Below are 24,963 nucleotides of genomic sequence, written 5' to 3'. Positions count from 1 at the left end.
CGAGCATGGACATGGCGAGGAAACATCCGGCGCATCATCGGACATTGCTTGAAGAGCCTGAGTCACAGTCGCGGCCCAGCCGCTTGAAATGTTCTCAAGTCACGCCGATTGCACGGTGTGCCGCAGTGCCGCCGGCAGTGCGTGTAGCGGGGGCCCGGGGCCCGGGGCCCGGGTCCGGCTATGGGCCGTATTACCGTGCCGCCGCTGTGCGTAACGGCCCGGCCCTGATGAGCGGGGCGGCCAGTGAGCCGCTTTGCCGCCCGGCGGCCGGGCGCGGCAAACTTGCGGCGTCACCTCAAAACCGTAGGCCCTCGTCCTGAGGGGCCCCTGGCGGTGATCAAGTTTGCTAGTCGTTGCCAGTCACCGGGCCCCGGGCCACCGGGTATCGACGGTCCCGGCGGCGGCGGCGGGCCGGCGGCTTCGGGCACGTGACTGTCGGTGACTGTTGGAGACGAAGAGGCAGCAAGTCGGACCCAACCGTGACTCTAGGGTCGTCGTCTTATGCCCTCCCACCCGGTACTTCCTGAGGTCCTAGGCTTCCTAAGCCACAGCTACGGTCAACCTACCGGGTGCTACTAGCATAGAACGTACTGTGATATGGCCCCTACCTGGGACCACTTCATGCCACTGAGTGATCACTCAGCACCGATGGTCGGACCCCCGGTGGTGGAGTGCGACATTCCCTATAATGAACGGGTAGTACACCACACTACCGTACCCCCCAGTGTCCCACCCCACCATCTCGTGTGGCTCTAGTTGATGAAGGGGATCCACTCAAAATACATCAAATTTATAACCCCTCATCAGGTACCACCACGTTTCTTGAGGTACCCCCATAATATGACCACCTTCTGCTCTATCACCCCTGAAATTAGATTTCAGATAAGGGGTGAGGTAGCTCCTTTCGTACCTGTACCCTTGGCATGATAACCCCCACCCCCTAGATCAACCGCTGCCCGTCAACATTCGGCCACTGGGGCCACAGTCGTGATGGTGAGGACGTGGAACTAACTGCGTCGCTCCTGGCAGATCATTCTCTCACGCCCCGTCTTCCCTGCAGCAGTCGACCTCTCTTCAACCGTCTGCCTCCCTGTTGAAGGATTCCTCTGCTTCTCGGTTCAATCCAAGCTTGAGCAGTTCTCTTCTGCGGTCGCCGCAACGGCATTGCACTTCAACATTCACTGCATCATCTTTACATCATCCATCGGCCCCCTCCAGAAAACCTCTCTCAGTTTGCTCGGCATACTTCCTCCTGCTTCTGCGTACCTCTCGGCGATCGTGGGCATACCTTTAGCGGCTGTCACAGAACAGAAAGCATGCCTCGTCCCCGTGCATCCACAGAGAACCAGCTGTTGGCGTTGGAGTTCGCGCAGATGGTCACAACAAAGGAGGGAGCTAGCTCACGTTCTTTTATCGCTCGACATGGTGCTAGTGGCCCCTTTGGTGCTCTCAGTCGATGCGTTCCGGCAGTGGTAAGGCGAGGCGGAGAGTACACAGCAAACAGAAAAGCCATCAGCGAAGCAGAGATGCTTCGAGCTCTGGAGAAATCGGGGTCCTTTGAGAGATTTCGTAACAGGAAGGCTGTACGCATCTCTGAAGACCCCACAGGTGCTGGCATGTGCATGTTTCGCGGCCGCAGATGGAGAAACCCAGATGTTGCAGCAGATCTCGCAGCCTTGGAAGAGGGGCATCGAAGGCTCCAAGAGCGCCATGCAGCCTACTCGTTGTGCTGTAAATGGGATGTGCTGATCGACACTCTTCGTTCCATCAATGCTGAATGGAGTAAGCGGTGGACTGAGATGAATCAAAACGATGGAGTCCAAGAATTCAGTGCCATCAGTTCTTCAATGGCCGATCTCAAGAATCTTGTACACAACACGAGCTTGCCGAATGTCAGCCAATGTCTTCTCCCTCCGATGAAAATCCCACATGAGCAAGATTCGGAGTCTAAGAAGCACTTACAGAATACTGACAGTGTTCCTAAGGACCAAAACCCATCTTCGGAAGTGCAGTGTGTGCAAGACAAATGTGACAGCTTCACTAGTCACATCGCCAGACATTCATCGATAAGCGACGAAGATCAGAGCAAAACATCTATTCTTACTTTATGCAGACTCGCAGAGATTTTCCTTCCATCATCGTAAAATTCGGTGCAGATAGATTCTGACAAATTAATAACTCGTGCAATGTACTGTCAAGCTCTAGTTACGCGTTCCACTCCCCCGAAAGCTCCTGAAGCTTCTTCACACACTCCAACGAATACCAACGCGCTCACCTTGCTCTTGTCGCAGGTGAAGGCAATCGTCAGTGCATATCGGAGCCCCGATTCAACCTGCATTCATGGTTCAGTGCACATTGTACTTCGCTGAGGAGGTTCGTACCTTGTGCACTCTATGCACGTTCTCTGGACCAGAAGTGAAGTAGACCAGCCTGGAGCATGGTCATATCTATGAAACTCAAAGGCTTCTGCTCACTTTCCACATTTAGGGCTGATGGTCTCGACCTTTGCCTGCCCCTATTTTTGCATGTCGATCCGAAGAGAAAAGACAAGGGATAAGATACCTTGGCGATGTCCTCGTCGATGAACGAGAACAGTCCCCCCGTGTAGTCAAGCCCCTCATTTCATAGCTTAGCTTTCAGTTTTCCATGTGTCGAGCCTCACCTGGTCGTTGAGGTAGATTAATGCTGTGTACTCGAACCCCGGATATCTGTGCGTTGAATCATCCTTCCTCTTTGCATACTCCACCCTTGGGGCCCTTCTTACTGATTCGCGTCCACGTGCTCATGCCAGTATTCGTCATGCATGTTCTTTAGTGATGAGTCATCCCCTCAGGCGTGTTCATTGACAAGCGTTCACCTGTGCAGGCTTCTGATCCATCCTTGAAACGAAACGCGGAGTTGTCCCCATGATCGAACTCACACCGAAATGGTTAGAAATCTCCTGCCGGATCTAAGGTATTGTTGTTCAGTAAATTTTGCACTGACTGACGTGTGCTTCTCACTCGGTGAATAACTTCTTTCAAAAGTCTCGTACCTTCTTGAGGCAATTTCTGTCCCTTGCTGGACAGTAGCTTGCTGTATGAGTAAGCACTTTCGTTTCTCACGGCTTCCATGGACCTGATGGAGATTGATGAATTGATTTCCACGAGAAAGCGCTCCACTGGGAAAGTCAAGTATGGTTGCTCCACCAGCGCCTCCACCATGTTTCATACCAAATTCAGCAAGTTCTGTTGTTGCATCAGGACTTGGGATAGTCTCCCACCATCAGTCACCTATAATCTTGCCACACTCTTCCCGAGTGATGAAACCCTCCTGAATCACTCGCCCACATCGCACAGGTGAGCAATCTGCACCAAGTATCAGCATCGCGGCACCGGAAAGAATCGTGATACTCTGAACTAGGTCATTTTGACGAGCAGCACATGTCACGTTCTTGCTTGTCTTTACACGTGGAGTCGATGATTCTATTAATCCTCAGAGAAGTAATTGAAAAGATACTTAACAGACCAGAATTTTTGCGATATTCATTTATCCGATACTTCAACCAAACGCGATACACGTTCAATGCTATCAGAATGCATGCGCAGACTACGGCAATTCGTCGACCAAACTAAAAAAATCTATTACTTCATCATTTCAAACAGGAAGGATCACGGTGATCAAGATTGAATCGAGAATATTCTTGCAGACACCTGTCTCGGTGTGATTTTCTTCTTCCTCCTATGCGCGTCGCCAATCTTGGATGAACTATTCATCACTAGCTCACTGCAAATGTCACGATCGTCAGAAGTTCTTCAGCATTACTCAGACCGCTCTCTGCCCTCTGCCCTCTTCTCTCTTCTCTCTTCTCTCTTCTCTCTTCTCTCTTCTCTCTTCTCTCTTCTCTCTTCTCTCTTCTCTCTGCCCTCTGCGCCATTCCTCATCGATCCTCTGTCGCGTTGCTCCAGCAATGCTCCCACATGCGACGGTTCTACAGGTTTCCTCAATCTTCTTGGTAATAGGAATAAAAAGCTGCCTCAGAATCATACCCTAATACCTCATGAGGACAGCAAGTGATCTGGTCTTTTTCAGCTACGCCTTGCGGCTATTCCGGGCCGGGGCACGAACTTTGGATTCAGGTGCCCCGTGGCCGGCCCGGGCGGCGCGGTCACTCGCGGGCCGGGCCGGCGGTGACTGACACTACCGTTGAAGAATGATCCTTGTTGACCCGGTCCTGCAAGGGCCTGTTAACCCTCGGAGCCGTTGGAGGAACGAAATGCTAAAGCAAGAGCGTCGGTGAGGGGGGCAAGCGATGAAGCGAACGCATGGGAGCGCGGCAGGGAAGGAGAGGAGCCACACCATCCTGCCTGTGGTGCCTTCCAAGTACACCAGGAGACCAGCTGGCCCCGAGTCAAAGATCATCAGAGATGGCAACGATCTTGTGTTGCATCAGCGGTCGACCTTCGTTGGCACGATAGCTAGAACGAGACGTCCTAACGAAAATGATGTTCCGTTTCACCCAAGAGATGCAAGTTCTGATGATAGAGCATCGACGCTGCCTAGTACCCTCATGTCAAGGATCTTACAGAAATCAGCCATGCAGGACACTTCCGAGGACTGGAATGAGAACGAATATCCACGACTGAAAGAGAATTCTATGCCAGAAGAGAAGGTATAACGATTCCCTGAATCTTTGTAGCAAACCAATGATTCCCTTATCCTATACAGAATATCTGGCTGAAATGCGAAGAGCTAGAGAGGGAGAACGATGAATTGAAAGTTGAGCTCAAGCGAGCGTATGAGACAATAACGCGCATGGAAAACGACGTGCAGAATAGAAATCCAAAGAGAGAGATGCAACTAGAAGAAGAGTTGGCAAGGCTACAAAATCAGTATGAAAAGGAACAAGAAGAAATGAAAGAGTTTGAGCAGGTTCCCATGGTTTTGAATAAGACCGAAGTTAAGATTTGCTGCAGATGGTAGAGATGTTTGAAAACAAGATGGCTGCGTTGAAGTCAGAAAACACCGAGCTTCACGAAAAGCTTCAAGCGGTTGCCTCTCGATCTGAGGTGCTTGATAATCTGCACGTTCAATCTCGAGTAATCCTTGATACAAACAGACAAGAACGTCCTCAGATCCTATCATCATAGAAAACTTAAGTCTGCATGTCTATGACATGAAAAAACACTTGCAGATGCTCTTTTCTATGAAGTTTGTCTTTGATGAATGGAAGGGAAATCTGTGTGTGAATGCACGGGGTGAAGCATATCAAGTCTTGAAGCGACAGGTGGGATGAGGCGAGCACAGGATCATGAACTCATGGTAGTGCAGATCGAGCATGAGAGAACCAAGGTGATTTCTCTTGAAGAAGACCTCCACAAGCAGCACGAGCATTTTCAAAACATGCTTGAAAGCGAGAAGTCTCAAGCTGCTCATCTAGCTCAAAGGCTACTCGAGGCTGAATCTGAGAGAGAACTGAGGAGGCGAGAACAAGAGAGGTTGGAGCGCAAGATGATCCAATTGCAACAGGAATTGCAGGTCACAAGATATCAAGACAAAGGTATCTTTATTCTCTGTCACGTGTGTGAATGAATTTGAAACCAGATGATTCTCAAGATAGTAACACACATCAGACCTCTGAGCTCCACAATCAAGTTTTTGCGCTTGAGTCTGTGAGTAGGGAAGCACAGAAAAAAGCTCAGAAGTGGAGAGATTTTTCATTTCAACAGGTAGTCAAGTATCATGATCACCTGTCCAACTTGAAATGTTTGAACTCATGGAAATTCAAAACTCTGTTGCAAAATTTGTTGCAAGAAAAGATTTGGAGAGATTCACAGCAGAAGGTTAAGAGATGGCTGTCAAAGGTCTTGTCGATGTGGTGCCGCGAAGCATGCTTCCATCGCAAGAAGGAGTCTGGCAACCTTGAGCGAGAGCTCGAGACTCTGCAGGCCTCGTTGGACGAGGAAGCGATGCGATCGAGCTTCTTGTCCGAGTCTGTCAAGCGACTGCAAGGCAAGGAGACGAGGCTCATAACAAAGTTGGATGCTCTCACGCGAGAAAGAGATTCGCTCCTTGCCGCCGCTACCCGCGACAGACTTGGCAGCGAAGCATTGGCTCAGGCTCGAACATTGACTGAGCAGCTCCTTCAAGAGGTCGGGAGCATCAGCCTAGAGCTTGACGATGTCTCCCTCCAGCTATCCATCACAACGGAGGAGATGGACAGCTGGACTTGTCAAATTCAAAGTCGCATGACGACTCAGCTTGATCGTGATTTTCTTGAGAAACGTTTGGAAGATCTAGAGACAAGAAGACATTCAGGTGACAACTCTAACGCCAGCAACTCGTTGAAAATTGTTTCGCACAAGCTCGAAAGTGCCGAACATGAAAACATGAATCTCAAGAGACAGTTGCTGAAAGCCAATGCTCTCCTTTCAAGCATGCAAAGACTTGTTGACTCCCTGGACTTGGCGAGCGAACGTCGTGAGAACTTTGAAAAGCTTTTGGACGAAAGCTTCAACAATGTCAACCCGATAGAAAAGTGCATGTGGGTAGTTAAGTTCTTGCAGAACCATATGAAACATCCTTGTTCCCATCCTGACGTCAGCCATGCGCGCGAGGAGATTCAGCTGTGGAAAGACAAGGTTTCAAGCTTGCAACGACAGCATGAAAGCGAAACTTTGACGAGAATGGCAGCTCTCGATTCCTTGACGTCTTCTCTGACAACCTTGAGAAGTGAGAAAGATTTCCTGCAGAACCTAGTGGATGGTGTCGACATGCAATCATCACTTGAGAAGCTTCTCTTGTCTTTCGAGACTCACCTCACCTCTTTACTTTCCAAATATAGCAGAAAACAATTCGAATATTCTAAGCTCGAGAGGCATGTGGATAGTTTGACAAACATGCTGACAAGCCAAGTCTCCGATGGTTTTGACCAGTCGTCAGGAAGCAAGGAAAATTGTGCTAAGTTGGTTCAGGAGAGTTGTGAATCACATTCAGATTTAATGAGACTGACAGAAGTGAATCAATCTTTTGATATTCAACTGCGAAGTTGGAAGCACTTCGCTAAACACCTCGCAGGACAGATGTTTTCTCTGAACGTGATTGCTGAATCCTCACAAACAGGAAAAGATGCCCTGAAGGAAAAGATCAAGGAAAAGGACGATAAGATTACAGGTCTCAACCTGCAAGTTCAGGAGTTGATTTCGAAGCTTGCTACCTGTGACTCAGAGAAACTGCAGTTGCTCGATCAGATCTCCCAGATGAGCACTAGCAAGGACTTGGAGCCGAAGGACGCTGAGGAGGACTTGAGCAACAAGCTACAAGTGTTGAACTTCGAGTTTTCATTGGAACGCAGGAAGCTTGCTAGCATGTATGAAAAGAGCAGCCGGGAGTATCAAAATGTGAAGCTTCAAAATGATGCATTGAATGAGCTTGTTCACAAACTGAAAGAAGAGAAGGAAAGAAATTCCATTGAATTTGAAAGAAAAGTAGAGGAACTCAAGAAATTCAGAATATCATCCGCACAAGCCCTGCAAGGCGTCATCAAGGAAATTGTCTTGTGTTTACAAGATGTTGGGAACGCTGCAAATGGTTTGAAAAAGCAGGAACACTTTGAATTTGAGCAGCAGAAATTGCTGCAAGCTTATGCTGACACACTGGATGGGCACATCGGAAAATCATCGACATATTTGTCAATGATTCTGCCGGATCTGCAAAGTTTGAAAGCTGAGAATCTTCAAATCAAATCTGAAAAGGAGATGAAAATCAATGACACCAATCGTTGGAATTTGCAAATCAAAGAATATCTTGAGAATTTTGAGTTGTTTGCGACCAATGTTCATGCAAAGATTTCCGATGCAAAGGATTTATACCTGAAGCAATGTGCAAAAAATTCGCATTTTCTCAGCGTCATCGAGAAACAAACACTTGAAATCGAAAAGTTGTCAAGAGAGAAGGAGCAGGGCAAGAGCATAATCCTCAACCTTCAAGAAGAGCTGGATGAAAGCAGACAAGGCTCAGATTCCATCTGCTCCAAACTCGAAACCGTCCAAGCTGAGCTCGAGAGTACGAAAGCCCAACTTGACATGGAAGCAGCCAGGGTCAAAAAGTTGTTTGAATCGTCTCAGAAATCCGAAGAAGAGCTTCAGAAACAGACCGAGAAGATGAAGGCTGAGAAGCAAGTGCTGGCAGAAGAAATCGCGGGGTTGACTTCAAAGTTACAATCCGCAAATCAAGAGCTGGCGACCAAGAAGTCTCTTCTCCAGGAGTCGTCTGAAAACTTGTCCAGGATGAATGAGGATTGTAAGGCTCTGCAAGATGATCTTGATCTATCAAGGCTGGAAATCTCTCGTTTACAATCAAGCGTCCGAGAAGAAAAAACTCAGAACATGCAGCTGACTTCGCAGGTTGAGAAGCTCTTGATTGATGCAGCCAGAAATGATGAAGCGTTGATGGAAGCGAAAGAAAAGCGATCCATGTTGGAGGAAGACTGCAAACAACTGAAGCAGCAGCTTGATGCAATGGCCAAGACAGTCACTGAAGCAAACGACACTCTGGGACAGAGACTGGAATGTGCCGACGTTCGAAGTAAGAAGCTAGAAAAAGAAAATCTGTACCTGAAAGATCGAATCAAGAACATCAGAAATGAATTAGACAACAGTCAAAGTCAAAAGAGCAAGATTCAAGCCGATCTTGAGGCCTCTAGGAACCTCTTTTTTGATGCCACGGTGCAACAGTGTCATATGTTGGAAGCGACTCGCCTTCGAGATCACACTGTGCAATTTCTGGAGCTGAGGTATGGTAGAGCATGTCGATGGACGTGTCGTAACGTGATCCATGCAGGGTGACGGAGGCTTCTTCTGCCATGAGCCGAATGAAAGACGAGTGGAACGCGATGCATCGCCTGCTCAAGGACAAGGATGCCCTGGCGGAAGACTTGCACCGACTAGCCGAGGAGGAGCATGAGGAGCTCTTGAGCTTGGAGGTCTCGTTGGATGGAACCTTAGACTCCTTGGCTCTCTCCCTCGCCGCCTGCACTAGACAACAAGCTCATCTCGCTTGGAACCGCTTGCGCGCTGGCGCTTTGGGGTGCTCAGCCTGGCAGGGAGTGTCAGAAATCAAGGAGGAAGTCCAAGAGATCTGCTCAGAGTACAGCCATCTGGTGAACGAGAAGCTGCTGCTTGAAGTTGAGAGAAGCGAAACAACGCAGAAGCTGGCTGAGTTGAAGAGGGTGGTCACCAGTTTAGAGCAAGAGAAACAGAAAACAAGCGAGGCGCTTAACGCTTGTTTGATGCAGGTGATGGAATGGAAGAAGGCTTACGACATCTTGTACGCTGAGAAGGAGAGAATAAAACTCTCATGCATGGATATCGAATCGCAACTTCAAGATGAGAAAGAGGAGAAGCTTGAAAGGCAAGAGATGTGTTTGCAACTGGAGAAAGAGTGCAGGGCATTGAGAGAAGAAGTTGAATTCAACCATGGCGAATTGATGCAGCTGAAATCAGAGCTTGAATCCAAGAATTATGATCTGGATCGATGTGAACAGAACTTGAAAGATTATCAAAAATCATTGCATGAGTCTGAAACGCAAAATGATCGACTCAGAAGTCTAGAGCTTGAGATGTTGCAAACTGTAAAAGGTGCAAACCAACTCCTCATCGATGAAACTTCCATCATAAATGAAAGCAAGATTGCTGTTCATACGTTAAAACAAGAGATTTCAGAATATGAAAACTATCAGGCATTCGTTCTCAAAAAACTGGTGGAAGAAAAGAAATCTCTTCATGCCCAGCTGGTGCAGTCAGAGCTTGATATGAAAGAGAAGCGGTACATCATTCAAGATCAGCTACAGAAGATCCAAGGCTTGAAGTCTCGCAACTCAGAGTCAAATGAGGAGCTTTCAATCCTGTACAAGCGTGTCGAAGATTACGACGCCTTGCTCTTGGCAAAGGGGAACGAACTGGCAAAGTTGCATGGGAAGATAGCAGAGGCGAATGCTCTGTCAACGAATGCGAGTGAACGGCTGCAGTCGAGTAAGATGCTTGAGGAGAAGCTTCGCAGAGACATGAAGGCGAAGGAGCTACAAGTGCAGGCCCTGCAGGACGAACTTGATGCGCTCAAGACGAACTTGGGGAATTCGACAGTGAAGTCCAACTCAGTCGAGGTCAAGGGAGCCTTCAACTCAAAGTTAGCTGAGGCTCTCGAAGAAAATGCAACGCTGACAGAAACAGTGAACATGCAACAACAAGTCATTCGCGAAATGCGAGAGAACATCCATTACAACAAACAGTTGCAAGAGATCGAGAGATCAGAAGGAAATGGCGAGAAAACGTCAAGTCATGTCAACTCATTCGACCAAAATCCCGAATACACTGAAGTGGAGATGTCTCAAGCGCCTCAGGCAGATGGGAGGGGAAGGCAACATCAAGTGGCGCTGCTGAGTCACCTGGTAGAGGAGATCAAGTCGCTGGTGGGCGAAGCCGCAAGGATTCGAGTGTCGGAGACAAGCCTGACCCGACTGTCGCTCAAGCCAACATGCGAGGAGGAGATCCTGGAGAGGCAGGCCTCGTGCGTCCGATTCTTCGAGAAGAGGATGAGAAGTGAGAGGTTACGATTTGTCATGTACAGCCTCTGCAGCCACCACAAAGACGCCAAGTCAATGAAGGTTGGGGTTCAGAGATTTCTCATGAGGGTTCAGGCGATGAAAAGCATGCGGGAGAAGTTCGAGAGCGAGATACGCCTGCGGGTTGGGGAAGTGGAAGAAGAGAGGGAAAGGAGTAAGATCGAGCAGTTGGAATTGCAGAAGCAGATTGTGGAGAAGACCGACATGCTGCTGACTGCAGAAAAGAAATGTGCGCAGCTTATAGCTTGGGTGAACAAGTACAAGCCGCTGATCGAGACAAAGTGACGGGAGATTAGACATTCACTGTGTTTGTACAAAAAGAAAGGTGTAAATTACAATGATCTGTTCCGGCTGCTGAATCTCCTCCTGGTCCTGGTCCTTCACACTGGCGAGCAGGTGACTGCCTTGAGGCATCGCGCGTACGCGAGCAGACAGTCAGGAGCAGCCTCGCAGGTTGCCTCCAGCTGCTGACAGTCGACCTCCTCCTTGGCGTCGCAGGGGCCCTCCTGCCGCAGGCTCGAGGAGGAAAAGAGAGACACGCGCGAGGAGAGGGAGGGGATGAGAGTCTTGTCAGCGGCAAGCAAACAGCGAGAGAAGGTGCTGCATAAGCGTCAGGGTAGATATCGCCCCTCTCCACTTTACCTGTAACACCCTTCCCGTGTCGACGACAAAACCTCGTAGTTCCGCAAGCAGAAGGAGTAGTTTGCGATGCAGCAGTCCCTGCCTCCTAATGTGCAGGAGCAGAAGCTTTTGTCTCTCAGTAAGGTGCACATGAAACCGTTCTCCACTTGGCATGATGACGAGCATCCATCCCCCGACAAGACGTTGCCATCATCACAAGCTTCTTCGCTCACACGTATGCCATCTCCGCACACAGCTCGACATACAGGTCCCTCACGCTTGTATCCTTGCCAACACTCGCATGTCGCAGTCCCGTTGCTCCAGACGCATCGGGCCTCTGGTGAGCAGGAGACTTGCCCCAGCATGCAGGCGTCATCCGTGCAGGCAGCACTTCCTTCCTGAGCGGTGGACAGACCGACGGGGCAGAGCAAACATTCCTTGCTGCCAGAGGAGGGAGCAAAGAAGGTCTTAGGGCAAGGGAGGCAGCGCTCGCTCTTGATGGCAGCAGCAAAAGTCCCCGGAGGACACTGGAAGCAAGGCTGCAAGCCCTGGCTACTCGTCAGACACTCACGACAAGAAAGACACAAGGCAGACCTCGTAAGGTCCATAGTGACCGGTAGGGCAAGGGAGAATGGCGAAGTCAAGCGAATACCGCAGCGATGCTACTCGGACTTGCTCGGAGCTGAGAGCTTTGTTGTAGATACGTAGAAAGCGGATCAGCCCCTGCGGAGCTGGAGAATCAGATGGAGAGGGGGAGCTGGAGAATCAGAGGGGGAGGGGGAGCTGGAGAATCAGAGGGGGAGGGGGAGCTGGAGAATCAGAGGGGGAGGGGGAGCTGGAGAATCAGAGGGGGAGGGGGAGCTGGAGAATCAGAGGGGGAGGGGGAGGGATGCGAGAACCATGTGGCTTGCTCTCTCTCCGTTGCGCTGATCAAGAGCGCCTACGATGAGACTGCCGGAGACATTCAAGGCAAGCAGGTCTCTCCGATCGGGGTAGAGGATCGAACCGCAAGTCTCATTCCGCTTTCATCATCGTCATGTGTCGCAACAGCGGCAGACTCGTCAAGCTCTCACCTGTGCCCCGCACATGTCGCTCTGTGCGATCAGCTCCCCTGACATGAAGATCGACGCGTGGGAGCCGTTGAACGTGACGGCCACATGAATCATCTTGTCCTAGGTGAAGGCTCAGCTCGCAAATCTCGAGACACCTGAGATACCGCAGGAAGCCTAGGTGATACTCTTCCCACCAGCGTGGCGAAGCCTCCAAGTCCTGCGATCAGCTCCTGCTTCTGCGTCGCAACCGCAAACTCGATCCTCGTCTCATCAAGCTCGTCCTCTACGGAGTAGCTCAGGCTCCATCCCTTCCCATACTGATGTCCAGCAAGCTCGGGCCCATCGCTCCTTGCGCTGACAAGGCCAGCGACGGGAATGCTTCCTGCAGGATTGATAGAGAACCAGACTTCAAGGGACAAGGTCTCAGTGGGGAGTAGACCGGCAGCATGCGCTAGGGAAAGATCGTCCTGTACAAAGAGCTCGGAGTTGAGGGAGTTGAACTCAAGGCCCTGCAGGCGAGACCCGTCGCTCATCTTGTCAACGAGGAAGGAAGAGATGGAGGGGCTGAAGGGAGCAGGAAGCTCCCAAGTGCCACTCTTACATACGGGGCCCTTGAGAACAGCTGCACCGAGCAAGTTGGAGGCATCACGAACCTGAGAGGGATGGATGACCGTCGGCTGAACCTCCGCACAGCCGTTCAGAGGGTTGACCTCTCGCTCGTAGGTGCCTTGCAGAGACTCAAGTGTAAAGTTCCACAAGCCGACGGTGCCCATCCAGTCAAAGGAGCGCACGGGCGCGGGAGACTGAACGACCAATCGAGGAGAAAGCACGAGGTCACTTGGTGTGGTGCCTGGCCGGAATGCCAGCGCTGCGACAACTCCAGATTCCAACATGGTCAGTGTGGCTCTGCCGATGGCTTGATCCGTCATTGCCAGGCTGCCGGTCACTTGGTTCTCTGCATAACGAATTCGTGCGGTTGCATTGAGAAGCCCTTGAGCGAGAATGTCGACGACTAGGTACGAGCAGCTTTGATCGGAGTACTTGCTGGTAATGCCATCGAACTCAAGCATCTCAGTCACGTTGGCCTTCACGATCGCGCACTGAGTGACCTGTATCACAGGCGGAGGCGTCTTGATCTCAACGCTGACTTCTACCATGTCCGATAGAAACTCGGAGCTGGTCCCCGAGCCTGGAAGAAACGAAATTGCCTGAAGATGAGCGCAGCTCGTCGTGACCTCAACCCTTGAGCTGTCGATCCAAGGAGAAGACGATGCAGCGCACTCAAGCCTGTACCGAGTCTTGGCACCAGGAGTTACTGGAATCAGGTACACGAGAGCGCGGTCGAGAAATGTTTCAGGTGCGTAAGGTATAAGCTGGAAGGCTGTTGGAGTACTGAGAACTGATTTGAATTCTGATGAGTTCCAAGCTAAGGCAAACTCAAGGAGAGACTGGTATGAGCTGCTGAGGTTCAAACACGCCGAAGCACAAGAAGATCCCGCCGTGCCGCAGACCTTGTCGCAGCATCTCCCACAAGAGAACGGACAAGCTTCCTCCGCTGAGATCCATCTCTCCTCATCAAGCGCGTAACCAACATCCACATGGCAGTTTCCGCCTCCCGTCACATACTCCGAACAAGAGCTAGTCCATAAGAACCCCCCTTCATTCCAAACAAAACGCCAGTCCGATCTGTCCACGCAGGCGTTCAACACCGGGATAGAACCGGAGGGCGACGATGTCGGTCGAGCAAGCATCATCACAGGCTTTTCGACTGTCGCGGCATCTGCTGGTCCTGTAGCCCCCGCCAACCCCCCGCCGCCTATCATCGCCACCATCAGCATCCCCGTGACCGCCATGCCGCTTCCACGCTGAAGGCCGGGCGGCATGTCAACCTCAAAATGTAACGGTCGCACTTGACATGAAACGACTGGGTCATCACCGGTCAGTGAGGGGATGTGGTACATACCCGGAAATAGAATCATCGACCTGAATGGTATGAAGCAGGATAGAACGTAGAGGGCGAGACGGAAGGAGTAGTAGTGTGGTGATGTGCCAGGTACACACAGAACAACCAAAGTGATGATTACAGTGTTGGAAGATATGTGGAGGAATGATGGCGCAAAGATTACCTGTCACTTGTTGCGAGGCATTTGGTTCTAACTGCACTTCCAGGTGTCAACATCTTCAAGGCAGGCGGAGGGGTCAGAAGGATTGATTGACGCATCAAAGAACGGAGGTAGACAGATTCATGCGTTGATCTTCTCTTGATTCGTTTGCAGGGTTTGTAGCACACCTTTGTGCCATGGGAACGCTCCTTTTCGTTTTGAGCTTTGCTCTGTTGGCCGTTCAGGCATCAGCCACTCTCCCCATCAGTGATGTTTCCTCAAGCAAGGTGAGAGATGATGCACCTCACGTGAATTCTCACTGTAGTACGACAGGTAACTACTGCTGCGATTCAAAAGATGTCAGGAAGAAAGATGGGAGAGCTCAAGGTGGAGAAATTATCTGCAGGAAATCCGGTCTTGACACACGTGCTCAGGCACAAGCTGTGAACCGGATGGCAAAGAAGCACATGCTGGCAGAGCAGGGGGATGATGCGAAAGAAGTTGTGGGCTTCGGTGGGATGCACTACAAGAGGTGAATTTATTCAAGGGCATGACCGTTGCTCATGAGATTGGTTTAGGACCAAGGAGGAGGAAGAACAAGCAAAGCAGGGGCCATCCTTCACCGATGTATGTTTTCTCTGCTTGCCATCTGCTATTTCCTCATGCAAACCAGATTTGGCAAATTCGAGAAATGTTTGCTCGATGCTTCGGTTATGCATTCCTTGTCGGGATCACGATAATGTAATGATATAGGATTTGTGAATTTTCGTTGTTGCTAACATCTCTTTCAGTATTCTTGCTTGCTGTTTCAACTTGAGGGGGTCAGTTTCTTGTCACAGAAGGAGGGCGCAGGGATTAAGTTTCTGTTTGCAGGTGCTACATCTATGACAAATTCATCGACAAGGAAAAGCCAAACTTGAATGAAGAGGTGAGCCGCGTGACCGGGACCGTACTGAATGCTGGAGGTGAAACTTGAGTGCAGGAGGAGACAATTTTGCCGGGAGACAGTTCTAGAAACTGATGGCATTCGCGTACTGTTAATCAACTCCGTTATTTTTTTCCCAGGCTTCACTGGCTTGCGTCATCGCAGCCAGATCGGGTACATTCTGAGCTCGGGTATGTCGTGCTCTTCCGGAGTTCGACCGGTATCCCAGTCACTAGCACTAGCACCGGGTAGCCCAACTAGTCACTAGCACCGGGTAACCCAACTAGTCACTAGCCGCACCGGGTAGCCCAACTAGTCACAGGTGACTCCAGTGTGTCGCCGGGCCTTCCCTGAAGAAAATTTCTTAGCAATTTTAAACTGCGAAAACAATTTTCCAAAATTACCCTTTACTTTTCAAAATTATGAGAAGTATCACAAAGTTTTCAGAGGACCCGCCATTTCGTAGAGGATTGGGGGGGTACGACTAGGCAGCAGGCGAGCAGCAGAAGAGAGGGAAAGGAGCCTGTCGAGTGGAAAAGAGAAGAAGAGAAACAGGAAAGAAACAGGAAGGAAGCGAGGAGTCATTGAGGACAGAGAAAGAGATAGGAAGAGATAGAGATGAGAGAGAAGAGACATCCGCTCTCAGATCAACCCTCCTCTTCTAGGAGAGCTTTGGACAAAAGATCAGAGCGCAGGGATGACACACTCGTCAGAGCGCAGTTGAAGGCACAGCTAAAAGCGCTGTCTCTGCTCCAGAGAGATCTACCTGTTCCACTCCCTGTTCTTGCCGAGGCACGAGGGGCTTCTACTCCTTCGTTCTGTACTCGTGATAAGCGACCAGTGCACCCATTTAATTTGGAAGATTTTCTCACATCCACTTTGAATCATCTTGATGCTGGCACGAAGCCCAGCGATGAAGCGAAAGTTCTCCCTCTAGATCGTCACAATCGTCCTTCGATCGAGTTCTTGAAGGAGGTTGCGAACAAGTCAACCTCACATTTTCAAAGTCATATGAAGGCTCGCGAGGAAATGTTAGCAAGAACTCCTACGGCCAACATGCCTTTGCACGTGGCGGAGCGAGTGGAGCGAGAAAAGATGATGCTCAAGCTGTACAACTTACAACAAGAGGTTCGAGATTGTCTTCTGAGCTGCCATGTGGACCAGGCTATTCCTTCATATGAAAACATGAATGTTCTTCACAAATATGACGAAAAAGCCAACGTCACACAAGAAGAATATGAGAAACAGTGGGAGGCCACCCGTAAGCAATACGAAGATCGATTCCAAGTGAACAGGCGGAAGCTGTTTCTGGATGACATGTCAAGGACACAGAGGGACTTCTTGGCCTTTCATAATAATGTAAAGCGATTGAGAGAACAGATCTGCAAGGGGATACGACAATGGCACAAAAATGCCGAAAAGCTTCGTGATAAGGAAAAGCTTGATCGCTTGGCGGCTCTGAAGGCGAACGATTTTGATCGTTATAGGGAGTACGTGAAGAGTGCCAAGAACGAACGTCTCAACGAGTTGATCTCGAAGACAGATCTCTACCTCTCTATGCTTGCCAACAAGATGTCGCGTGCCTCAAAGACGTTGGCTGGCGGAGCAAGCGATCAGTCAGCAGGTGCTTTGCTTGAACTGGACCATCAGATTCTGCCATCCAATGCTGAGGATGAGAATGAGTCAGAATCAACCAAGAACACCAATGAAGACCAGGAAGAAGCAAAGAGTGAAAAAGATGAGGCGGCTCCGCCTCAGACTGATGTTAAAGGTCCAGTATCAACAAAAAGCGTTGAACAAGCCCTGCAACATGTTGTCAAAGAAGTTGTTTTTGAACAGCCCAGTATCATGGGTGGGCCTGAGCTCAAGTTGAAGCCATATCAGATACAAGGAGTGCAGTGGCTTGTTTCTCTTTACAACAACAATTTGTCTGGCATACTCGCAGATGAAATGGGTCTGGGAAAGACCATTCAAGTGATTGGTCTTCTTACCTACATTATCGAATCCAAAGGTGACAACGGTCCATTCATGATAATAGCTCCTCTTTCCACCATCACGAATTGGGCCATTGAATTCAGCAGATGGGCACCTGGTCTGGAGGTAATCGTTTACAAAGGAAACAAAGACGTGCGAAGAAATCTTTTTAGGTCAAAAATGAAATCAGGTGGATTTCAGGTATTAATCGTACAATATGAAATGGCCATGAAATCAGAAGACATGAGAAATTTGAAGACATTTACATGGTCGTATATTATAGTTGATGAAGGTCACAGGCTGAAAAACAAAGACAGCAAGTTGTTCATCGTCCTCTCGAAAGAGTATACTTCAAAACGAAAGCTGATCTTGACAGGAACTCCTCTACAAAACAATATAACAGAGTTGTGGAATCTCCTAAATTTTCTTTTGCCACATGTTTTTGATACAGATCAAGATTTCAAAACCTGGTTCTCAAAGCCGTTCGCAATTGCCAATGACGACGAAGAGGAACAAGAAGCATCTCTCGAGGAACAAATGGTTTTGATCAACCGTCTTCATCAGGTCCTGCGACCCTTCATGTTGCGAAGAGTTAAGACCGACAAAGATTTGCAACTTTCAATGCCCGAAAACCGAGAAGTGATCATCAAATGTTCCTTATCTGGATTACAGAGTATCATGTACCGACAACTGCAGCATGCTGTCTTGAGATCTCGTGACGAGAAGGGCAACGTCACTGCCAAAGCATACAACAATATCATCGTTCGATTACGTCAAGTTTGTAATCATCCCTACCTCCTCGATGAACAGTGGGATTTGGGCGAAGAGAATATTGTTCGAGTCTGTGGGAAATTTGATGTCTTGGATCGAATTCTGCCCAAACTCAAAGCAGCAGGACACAGAGTGTTGATCTACTCGCAGATGGTGAGACTTCTAGAAATCCTGGAGACCTACGTGAAGGAGAAGGATTATGTTTATAATAAGCTTATCGGAGCTACGGCATCAGATGATCGCGCCACTTTGATTGAAGAATTCAACAAAGAAGACTCTGAGATCTTTATCTTTCTCCTTTCAACCCGTGCAGGTCGAGTTACGAGCCTCTTGTTAATTCTTGATTCGCTTGTACAGGCGGTCAAGGTGTGAACCTTCAGACGGCCGACACTGTGATCATCTTTGACAGCGACTGGAACCCCATGATGGATGAGCAGGTGCTTCGGCGTCCCTACTGCTCACGTTCTTGACTTGTTCTGCAGGCGAAAGCAAGGATCAATCGAATCGGTCAAAAGAAGCAGGTCAGACGAGCTAGCTCACTTGTAGTCAATGCGATTGCCCTCACTGGCTGTCATGTAAGAACTAATGACTGACTCATGCACCTTGACTGGCAGACATTGGTCATCCGACTCATGACCCCGGGAACAGGTGACGCATTTTCATCCGGCTGTTTGTGCTGACGACTGTGGGATCAGTCGAAGAGCGGATGATCAATCGAGCCAACGCGCGTTTGCGCATGGGAGATCTGGTCATCGAGTCGGGAGTCTTTAAGGTGAGCCTGGTTGACGTGGATGCGCCTCACCTTGCTTCAGGTCGGCGCCAACTCCAAGGACGCGCAGGAGGTTCAGACATGTTCCGTGGGAGTCGCCGGGGGTGTGAGCTGCTTGCCCTTCAGGTGCTCAAGAAGAAGCTGGACGAGGAAGACATCCTTGCAGACATCGGCAAGGTGACGGGAGGAGCCTCACCTCGCCTCCTCTGATTGGTTGTGCCAGATCGATGCGGAAGTTGCGCGGGATGAAGAGATCAACGAGCTTATCATGCGATCTGAGGTGCGTGAGAACATGATGCTCTGAGGCAGCTGCTGAGGCAGCAGCAGGAGGAGTACGAACTCTGGCAGCAGATGGATGTCGAACGAGAAGTGAGCACGACTAACTGAAACCTAGACCAGGAGCTGATGCTGACTCTTGAATTCCTCAGAAGCAGCAGGATGGGAAGCAAAGGCCGAGGCTGATGCAAGAGAGTGAAGTAGGCCTGACAGGAGGGGGGAGAGACGAGAGGGTTGACGGGAATCAGGTGCCCGAGGAGCTTCTGGGAGATAAGATCGCAGAGGGAGACCGAGTGATCCTCCTCGACTCAAGGTGACAAGCTCTCGGCCCCTGGCCAAGTGCATCTGACGCTTCTCAGAGTTGGCAATGTCGTTAAAAAGGCTGAGGGCCTCGATTGGGAGGTACGCACAGAGACAAGGCGTCGCTCTGCTCATGCCCTGCAGGTGGCGCTTGATGATGGTCAAGTTGAAGTTGTGAACCGCACGAGCATGGCGCTTGTTCCCGAGGTGAGGCGACAGGTGGACGAGCATGCAGTGAGGGCTCGTTTGTCAGGTGGTCGAAGAAGATTCTGATGCTGCCAAGCTCGGGAGGAGAAGAACGTAACGCATGCCGCTAAGCAACGATGGTATGCATGGCTAACACAGCCTCATTCCTCTAGGGTCAACCGCGCTCACTCGGTGTCGCATCATGGTCTGACGGACGCGGAGTTCACGAAGGTAGGGAGAGGCGGAGGAGACCACGAGTGAAGTCGCGAGGCAGTGCCTGGAAGAGGAAAGAGACATCGAGGAGTTCGCTCGCTTGAAGAGGGAGCGGATGGACCGCAAGCTCTCTGACCGGTGGTGTGAAGTTGCTGCACTTCCCCGACCTGACGGGTTTGCAGGAGCAAACGCCGTCGGAGCAGCGAAGGGATCGACTCGACTGAGAACGGAAGCGCGAGGGTGAGAGTAAGACTTCTCCTCTCCTTGTGACTCCTGCGTGCAGAGGCCGAAGAGGCGTCGACGCTACGAGGATCAGTCTGGTGACAGTGACGAATGAAGTCTGAACCCCCGTCTCGCGATTCTAGATGATGAGTAGAGGAAGCGATCAAAGTAAATCTGATGCTGCGTTACCTCCCTCCGTTCCTCGCGTAGGTTCGCCATCGTTGCTTCATCGCTTTGCATATCACCCTTGTCGATTCTCCCGCCATCAAGACAATCAATAAGCTCAATGCTTGAGGACACGCCAGCCGAACAGCACTGCGCGAAGCTAGGCCCTCCCTCCTCCCTCCTCCCTCCTCCCTCCTCCCTCCTCCCTCCTCCCTCCTCCCTCCTCCCTCCTCCCTCCTCTTCTCTGTGCTGTATAGCAAGTTGCTACCATGCCAGTGACCAATAACGAGTACCCCACCCCCTAAGGATACGTGAACAAGTTGGGGGGTAGGAGCAGCAGCCCTGGGGTACTGCAGAGAGGAGGGGGAACATGTCGGCGCCGGCAGACCTGTACATGAGCTATGAGGCGGTAGCGCGAGATGCTCGACTCTTCTCCTCCTCCTCCTCCAGCGGCAGCCTCCGAACCCATCAAGCCTCTCACTTCGTACAGGTCTGACCCCAGACTCCCTCCTCCACCTTGGCTTGCTGTGCTCAAGTTTGCTTCCACAGAACTTCGGTGGGTATGGAGTCCACGCGAGAGGAGCTTCCCCTTCGTTGCCTAGAGGTTGCATGGGCACATTCGCCTGTGAAAAGCCTCACGGTGCATGCACAGGAAGCGGCATAGGAATGAAGATCCAGTACAACAGCTCCAGAGAGGTGCTCAGCAGTCGCTCTGTGTGACGGTTCAAGGACCTCACATGTACATGATCAGTTGCAAGTGATGAGTCTGAATCGCGGGGGAGCAGCTGAGAGAGACGGAGTCATTCAGGTCAGCACAACAAAGCAGGCCTGGGCTCACACGTCACCACAGGAAGGCGACATCCTTGTAGAGGTAGATGGAAAGAGTACAAGAGGGATCAAGTTGGCGCTGGTGATGCGTGTTGCATCATGTTTCTCTCAACTTCTGACATTCTTGCATTGCAGCTTCAGACGATGATAGTCGGACCTCGAGGGACTAGAGTTGTCTTGACGCTCAAGAGAAAGCAATCCCAAGGTTTGCTCACTTACGCTTCAAACATTACGTGAACAGTTGTCAATATTGTTGCTGCTTTCTAGTGCAGTACAAGACTGAATTGATCCGCGGAGATGCTCTTTTGTTTTTAGAGATCGATAACAGAAACGGTCTATCCAAGCTCAATGTGATATTTGATCTTTCACCGATGGTGGGAATGAACGTTGCTGTTAGGGTCTGCGAACAGCTTTAAGGGATATCGAGAGAGAGATGGAAGAAATCCGCTCTATGATTGACAATGTGAAGTTCCCCAACATGATCTCTCTTGCCATGTCACTCACATCCTTCCTCTGACTGTCAGAGCAAGCTGTCTGCATCCCAAGAGTTGCAAAGCCTAGAGGTGAACATTGTTGGCAGCGATTGAAAGATAACATGACTTGGCGTCAAAAACTTGTCAGATAAGGCATAGCACCGCACAGAATGAGATCAAGATGACCAGCAACCTGATCGTCGAGCAGAAGTCTTACCAGGTCCAGGGGATGTGACGCTCAGTGTCATGTCGTGACTTGTTGACATAGACCGCTCTGAGAGATGAGCTGCAAAGGATTGCGAGAGAAGGAGCAGGAAAAGAGAAGGTCAGAGACGTAGGAGAACATCCTTGTCTCATGTTTCACAAGCAGACAAGAAAACACCATGAGGCTCTCACGCGAATAGAAGTTTCTCTCAGTCAGGTCCGCGCGCGTCATCCTGCTCTTCAATCATTCGCTCTGCTCTTTCAGGTCATGCGCAGGGTGGAGAACGAGCAGCAGGTCTGTGAAGGTCTAGATGCTCAAGTCAAGCAGGAAAATGAGCACCGACTCCACGTCATGCACAAGATCGAGAGCTCGAGACATTTCTTGGATTCGCCAGGAAACGAAAACACATCAGGTTAGTCACATCTCCATCGTGACATGCTTTGAAGACTCCTATCCATTCTGACGGTATTCTCCATCAAGATAAAAAGGATTCCCTTGAAAAGGAAATAGGTGTTTTAATGAATAAGCTACAGTCGAAACGAAATCAATCCAAAGGACAAGACACGCTCTCGCAGTTCAGATCTCAAGAAAGCTCATATTCAGACCTTGTTTTCCAGTTGCAGTCTGCTGAAAGTGAACGACTTGAAGTGTGCAGAAGATTAGAGAACATCAGGAATGTCTGTAAGGAAAACGAAAGTGTTATCATGACCTTGGAAGCTGAATCCAAGAATTCACAACTCAAAATTGTAATTCCTTGGACGAGCGCTATTCAGAATTGACATCTGTGTTTGCAGCGGGAAACATCTACCAACCTGCTTGCTTTGCATGAAGAAATTCAGAGAAAAGAAGCTGATCTGCAGGAGAACCAACGTAAGTGGATTGAACGAACTTCGATGATGCAAGTCAGTGGAGTCAAACTGCGGGAGAAAGTGGCTGCCTTGGAATCCGAGATGAACAAAATGCAAGCGCAAGTTGAGGAGTGTGCGAGTAGTTCACGAGAGTCTGATAAGTGTAGAAGGCTCCAGGGAGAAGTCGAAGACCGAAAGAGAAGAATCGAGGAGCTCAAGATCAGTCTCGAGAGCAAACAAAGAGACACGGCGAGATCGGATGAGATGCTGGAGCACCTGTCGAGCAAGGTAACTGAGGCTTGTCAGGAAAGAGACTCAGCCATCATGGCGGCAAGAAATCTGCTGCAGCACCTGGAAGCGACCAAGAAGGACATCGTTCGGGTGCATCAGAGCGTCGAAGAGCTTGACATCGAGCTCGCCGAGCTCTTCTACCGCGAGCTCGCGAGGATCGAGTACCTCGACGCCTCCACCCGCGAGCATCAGGACCTTTGGGACCGCATGGACAGTCAAGTCAACCTCCTCCGGCAACGAGCCCAGCACCTGTTGCTGGACAAACAGATGGCAGAGAGGCAGATCTCAGATCAAAGACGAGACGTGCAACTAATCAAAGCAAGGCAAGAGGAGAAGACTCTTCTTGATCGTGCGGTCAGAGAAGAGACGATTCGGTTGGGACGAGAGAAGTTGAGCAAGCACTTCCAAGCTCTTGCCGCTGGTATGCAGACGTTAGAGCACAAGACGGATGAGCTCACGCATGACGTCGCTTCTACCGCAAGCTGGATGGAGGTTGCTCGCTGTCTGTCAAACTTCGAGACCATGAAGCAGAGCTATCAGCGACAGGTCGTCGCCCTCACACGTGGCGATGTGCCTCTGGAGTTGCCGGCCAAGCATACAGAAAGAGTATCGAGCGAGGAGAGCACAAGAACGCAAGTCGGGTTGATGCAGCAGAGCAAGAGCTACACAGAAGAACTGATCTGCAAGGATGATGAAGCAACCAGAAGCGCAGCTGCGACGCGTCAAACTATGCCTTCTCTCTATCACATCTCCACGCAGTCTCCTCGTTCTTCGCTTGTATCTGTCAAGGCAAATCCATCAACGTCTCCCCATGGCTCTCTCCCGAGCCAAGGAAACGTGTCAAGTTCATGGATGACTGAGGTGGACGGCGATTATATGCGCTCCTCCATGCTGCTCGGCTCGCAGGACACGCAGACTTCAAGTTAGACTTTGGCTGTTCGTCTTCTACCATAGTACATTCACTTTATCTGTTAGTCTTCTACCATAGTACATTTTTCACTTTATCTGTTCGTCTTCTGCCATAGTACATTCACTTTATCTGTTCGTCTTCTACCATAGTACATTCACTTTATCTGTTCGTCTTCTACCATAGTACATTCACTTTATCTGTTCGTCTTCTACCATAGTACATTCACTTTATCTGTTCGTCTTCTACCATAGTACATTCACTTTATCTGTTCGTCTTCTACCATAGTACATTCACTTTATCTGTTCGTCTTCTACCATAGTACATTCACTTTATCTGTTCGTCTTCTACCATAGTACATTCACTTTATCTGTTCGTCTTCTACCATAGTACATTCACGTCAGACTTTATCTGGTAGTCTTCTACCATAGTACAGGGCGTACAACGTGGGAGGGCTGATCCAAAAGTAAAAGTACATGATCACCACGATCTTGAGGAGCGTAAAGGGAGTGAAAGGAGGCACAACAAGCGACCTGATTGACTAGCGTGACTGTTGCAACTCCCTGTTGACACATGAGCCTGATGAGCTCATCTTCAGATTGTTCACCTTGGATCGCCATCGACGAACTGAGCACTTGGTCTTGGCTTGCAAGATGTCGATGCGCATGGGGTTCCAGCACCTGACCTTCAACTTTCATGCATCGAGATGGCCATGACACTTCCAAGTTTCCTCAGCGTTTCATGCAGGCAGATGCGGCGCAGCGACGTAACAAGCGCATAATCCTGCTGAGCGTCACCGCCACATACACAAATCGAGCGACCTCCATGAGGGGCATGTCGGGAAAGCCTCTCAATGACCAAAAGCGACAGCGCGAGATGAAGAGCGCCTGCCACTGCTTATCACCCTCCCTCCCTCCCTCCCACCCTCCCTCCCTCCCTCCCTCCCTCCCTCCCTCCCTCCCTCCCTCCCTCCCTCCCTCCCTCCCTCCCTCCTCCTCCCTCCCTCTATCCCTCTATCCCTCTATCCCTCTATCCCTCTCTCTCTCCCTCCCTCTATCCCCTCTCTCCCTCCCTCGCGCTTGTTCATGACGGAGCTGTGCAGGGGATTTCTCTGACCGCCCTCAAGAACGCGTGCAAGGCTCTTGGCCTTAGCAAGTGGCCTTACTCAAGAAACAGGAAGACGAGCGTGCCGGGCGCGAGTGCCACGTCAGAGGTCACCCGGCAAGACGGGCAGT

At 50.2% G+C, this 24,963-nt stretch overlaps 7 protein-coding genes across 7 annotated transcripts in view; 4 read left to right on the top strand and 3 right to left on the bottom strand.

Annotated features, from left to right (window-relative positions):
• Window positions 1-1,316: 1,316 nt before the first annotated feature.
• GUITHDRAFT_99112 (hypothetical protein) lies at window positions 1,317-2,144 on the top strand (the record flags this gene model as incomplete). The annotated part of the gene is made up of 1 exon (XM_005842256.1): window positions 1,317-2,144. The coding sequence occupies one exon, from the start codon at window positions 1,317-1,319 to the stop codon at window positions 2,142-2,144; it is 828 nt and encodes a 275-aa protein (XP_005842313.1).
• Window positions 2,145-2,205: 61 nt separating this feature from the next.
• Window positions 2,206-2,908, bottom strand: GUITHDRAFT_99111 (hypothetical protein; the record flags this gene model as incomplete). Its single annotated transcript, XM_005842255.1, has 8 exons — window positions 2,206-2,232; window positions 2,276-2,332; window positions 2,382-2,430; window positions 2,475-2,515; window positions 2,563-2,616; window positions 2,663-2,708; window positions 2,765-2,808; window positions 2,858-2,908. The coding sequence occupies 8 exons, from the start codon at window positions 2,906-2,908 to the stop codon at window positions 2,206-2,208; spliced, it is 369 nt and encodes a 122-aa protein (XP_005842312.1).
• A 1,668-nt stretch (window positions 2,909-4,576) lies between these two features.
• Window positions 4,577-10,885, top strand: GUITHDRAFT_99110 (hypothetical protein; the record flags this gene model as incomplete). Its single annotated transcript, XM_005842254.1, has 8 exons — window positions 4,577-4,651; window positions 4,708-4,911; window positions 4,956-5,030; window positions 5,174-5,266; window positions 5,311-5,539; window positions 5,584-5,651; window positions 5,709-8,773; window positions 8,821-10,885. The coding sequence occupies 8 exons, from the start codon at window positions 4,577-4,579 to the stop codon at window positions 10,883-10,885; spliced, it is 5,874 nt and encodes a 1,957-aa protein (XP_005842311.1).
• A 95-nt stretch (window positions 10,886-10,980) lies between these two features.
• On the bottom strand, window positions 10,981-14,156 carry GUITHDRAFT_99109 (hypothetical protein; the record flags this gene model as incomplete). Its single annotated transcript, XM_005842253.1, has 7 exons — window positions 10,981-11,200; window positions 11,243-11,327; window positions 11,379-11,769; window positions 11,816-11,944; window positions 12,121-12,243; window positions 12,295-12,393; window positions 12,438-14,156. The coding sequence occupies 7 exons, from the start codon at window positions 14,154-14,156 to the stop codon at window positions 10,981-10,983; spliced, it is 2,766 nt and encodes a 921-aa protein (XP_005842310.1).
• Window positions 14,157-14,444: 288 nt separating this feature from the next.
• Window positions 14,445-15,683, top strand: GUITHDRAFT_149775 (hypothetical protein). The gene is made up of 9 exons (XM_005842252.1): window positions 14,445-14,506; window positions 14,550-14,662; window positions 14,709-14,762; window positions 14,810-14,907; window positions 14,954-15,002; window positions 15,049-15,116; window positions 15,167-15,196; window positions 15,249-15,303; window positions 15,358-15,683. The coding sequence occupies exons 2-9, from the start codon at window positions 14,573-14,575 to the stop codon at window positions 15,394-15,396; spliced, it is 483 nt and encodes a 160-aa protein (XP_005842309.1). The 5' UTR covers window positions 14,445-14,506; window positions 14,550-14,572; the 3' UTR covers window positions 15,397-15,683.
• Window positions 15,684-16,617: 934 nt separating this feature from the next.
• GUITHDRAFT_62679 (hypothetical protein) lies at window positions 16,618-18,638 on the top strand (the record flags this gene model as incomplete). Its single annotated transcript, XM_005842251.1, has 4 exons — window positions 16,618-17,029; window positions 17,102-18,358; window positions 18,403-18,482; window positions 18,528-18,638. 4 exons carry the CDS (start codon window positions 16,618-16,620, stop codon window positions 18,636-18,638), a joined length of 1,860 nt encoding a protein of 619 aa, XP_005842308.1.
• A 5,438-nt stretch (window positions 18,639-24,076) lies between these two features.
• GUITHDRAFT_149774 (hypothetical protein) overlaps window positions 24,077-24,963 on the bottom strand; it is a 1,970-nt gene continuing 1,083 nt past the window's right edge. Inside the window, exons 4-8 of the mRNA XM_005842250.1 lie at window positions 24,550-24,615; window positions 24,459-24,511; window positions 24,336-24,408; window positions 24,262-24,291; window positions 24,077-24,218 (exon numbers count right to left, since the gene is read on the bottom strand). Coding sequence (XP_005842307.1) covers window positions 24,129-24,218; window positions 24,262-24,291; window positions 24,336-24,408; window positions 24,459-24,511; window positions 24,550-24,615 — 312 coding nt within the window. The 3' untranslated portion in view covers window positions 24,077-24,128. The remainder of the gene's footprint in view (window positions 24,219-24,261; window positions 24,292-24,335; window positions 24,409-24,458; window positions 24,512-24,549; window positions 24,616-24,963) is intronic.

Source organism: Guillardia theta (assembly GCF_000315625.1).
Source record: "Guillardia theta CCMP2712 unplaced genomic scaffold GUITHscaffold_1, whole genome shotgun sequence".
NCBI lineage: Eukaryota > Cryptophyceae > Pyrenomonadales > Geminigeraceae > Guillardia > Guillardia theta.
Note: the sequence above shows the minus strand (reverse complement) of the source record. Positions and strands in the feature narration are given on the sequence as shown.